We start from the raw sequence: 1,995 nt of genomic DNA, 5'->3' as shown, positions 1-1,995 counted from the left end.
TAACAATAATAATAAAGTTTAATTACTATTATTATGATTATTAATATTAGCATTAATTACATTATAATTATTTAAATTAATGTTAATAATTACATTTTCATATTTCAATATTAACCATATTAATAAGTATATCATTGACCATCATTTATTATAATTAAATTTGTTAACACATTGTTATTATTATTTTAATATTTATTAATTCTATGGTTAATATTAATATTAATAATAATTACACTTAATTTTGTATTATTGTTATTATTAATGATAACATATTAATAGCAATAACTATTATTTATTTATTTTTAAAGAACACATTAAATTGATTGAACTATTTGTATTTACGTCAACACATTTTAAATGGTAAAAACTCCATGGTTCCTTTTGTAAGTACAAAAGTACACTGCACCTACCAAAATGGTGAAACAAACAAAACAAAAAAACAAATAAAAATCCAGAAGTCTTGAGAGAAATAAATCCATTTTTATTTGGACACATAAAAAATGGATCCTGTGCAGGGGTTATGCACATCGAAGCAGGTTGATCTGGTTGTCTTCGGGCCTGTGATCCATCTCCACCAGAGGTTCTAGATCTCCATGAGTTGGTCTGATCCAACAATGACCTCATTGGTTCTTTCAGCTGTGAGGGGAGAGAACAAGATTCTCAGAAAGAGTTGTCAGGCATCTGTCGTGCCTCAAAGGAGATGAGCTCTGTGTTCTGTTAAGATTCAACACTCGGGTTCAATTCAAACGAGTCACTTCAGTATTGAAATGATTGTTTCAATAAATCAAAGACAGGAAAATACTTTTTTTTTTTTGTTTATCTGGAGTTTACCTTTGTGGGCCATTCCATCACATACTGACAAGCAAACAGTTCACAAATCTGTCAGGCTTATACACACTCACTTAGGAAGGATGATATCCTCTTGCCGAATGTGACTATTCCAAACTAAACGTTTGAGAGCAAGACTAATGATCCATATAAAGACATATTTTAGTGTGAAGGAATCCACACAAAAGTTTGGGGAAAGACAAATAGAGCGTGCTATGCCAGACAGAGAGAAAGACAGAGCGAGAGGGACAAACACAAAGAAAGAAGATGGGAATCTAAAGAGTCTGAGGAAAGGTACATGTCATCAGCCTCCGTAACACCTGCAAATCTATTGCACCTTACAACACGGTGCCGAGCGGCAGGCCGGGTGGTCCTGGACGTACAACCCAGTCTCCAGGGTCTGGGATGCTTTTAGCAGCCATAACCCAACACGCTCAATCCCCTAAGGACGATGATGCTGGGAACACAGAATCTTACAGAGAAAGTGTTCAGCTAGAGTTTATGAGATATCTATCACTCATTTGTGGCTAACACAAGCGAACAGCCAGTAGCAGTAAACAGGCTGGGAATATACAGAGTGAGAGTAAATAGACAGAGTGAGAAAGACACTCAGACGGAGGAGAAAGAGAGTGTGTGTGAAGTTGACTGTATTAGACCACCATAGTGGAACAGCTATAAAGTCTAAGAGTCGTCTAATCACTCAGCAAGTGTACCAGAGCCCAATGTGGGGATAACATATAAACTACAAGTGAACACAAATCTTGGCATGCACTGATTATGACTGATACCATTTATTTCCCCATATATTTTTATGCTATAGCTGATGGATATATCAACACTGATTTGTCTAATATTTTATATTAATTGTGTCCAAGTTTTTCTCAAAAACTTGTAACTTTTTTTTTTATTGATTAGGCCAAAATTACAGAGACAAATCCAACTTCGACAGTATACACTATAAACAGTATCTCACAGAAGTGAGTACACCCCTCACATTTTTGTAAATATTTTATTGTATCTTTTCATGTGACAACACTGAAGAAATGACACTTTGCTACAATGTAAAGTAGTGAGTGTACAGCTTGTATAAGTGTAAATTTGCTGTCCCCTCAAAATAACTCAACACACAGCCATTAATGTCTAAACCGCTGGCCACAAAAGTGAGTA

The 1,995-nt window shown here is 34.9% G+C and overlaps 1 protein-coding gene across 1 annotated transcript in view; it reads right to left on the bottom strand.

Annotated features, from left to right (window-relative positions):
• Window positions 1–491: 491 nt before the first annotated feature.
• Window positions 492–1,995, bottom strand: part of LOC107700990 (translation initiation factor eIF-2B subunit gamma-like) — a 40,737-nt gene continuing 39,233 nt past the window's right edge. Inside the window, exon 12 of the mRNA XM_016502870.1 lies at window positions 492–636. Coding sequence (XP_016358356.1) covers window positions 584–636 — 53 coding nt within the window. The 3' untranslated portion in view covers window positions 492–583. The remainder of the gene's footprint in view (window positions 637–1,995) is intronic.

Source organism: Sinocyclocheilus anshuiensis, unplaced genomic scaffold, assembly GCF_001515605.1.
Source record: "Sinocyclocheilus anshuiensis isolate Anshui unplaced genomic scaffold, SAMN03320099.WGS_v1.1 scaffold1143, whole genome shotgun sequence".
Lineage (NCBI taxonomy): Eukaryota > Metazoa > Chordata > Actinopteri > Cypriniformes > Cyprinidae > Sinocyclocheilus > Sinocyclocheilus anshuiensis.
Note: the sequence above shows the minus strand (reverse complement) of the source record. Positions and strands in the feature narration are given on the sequence as shown.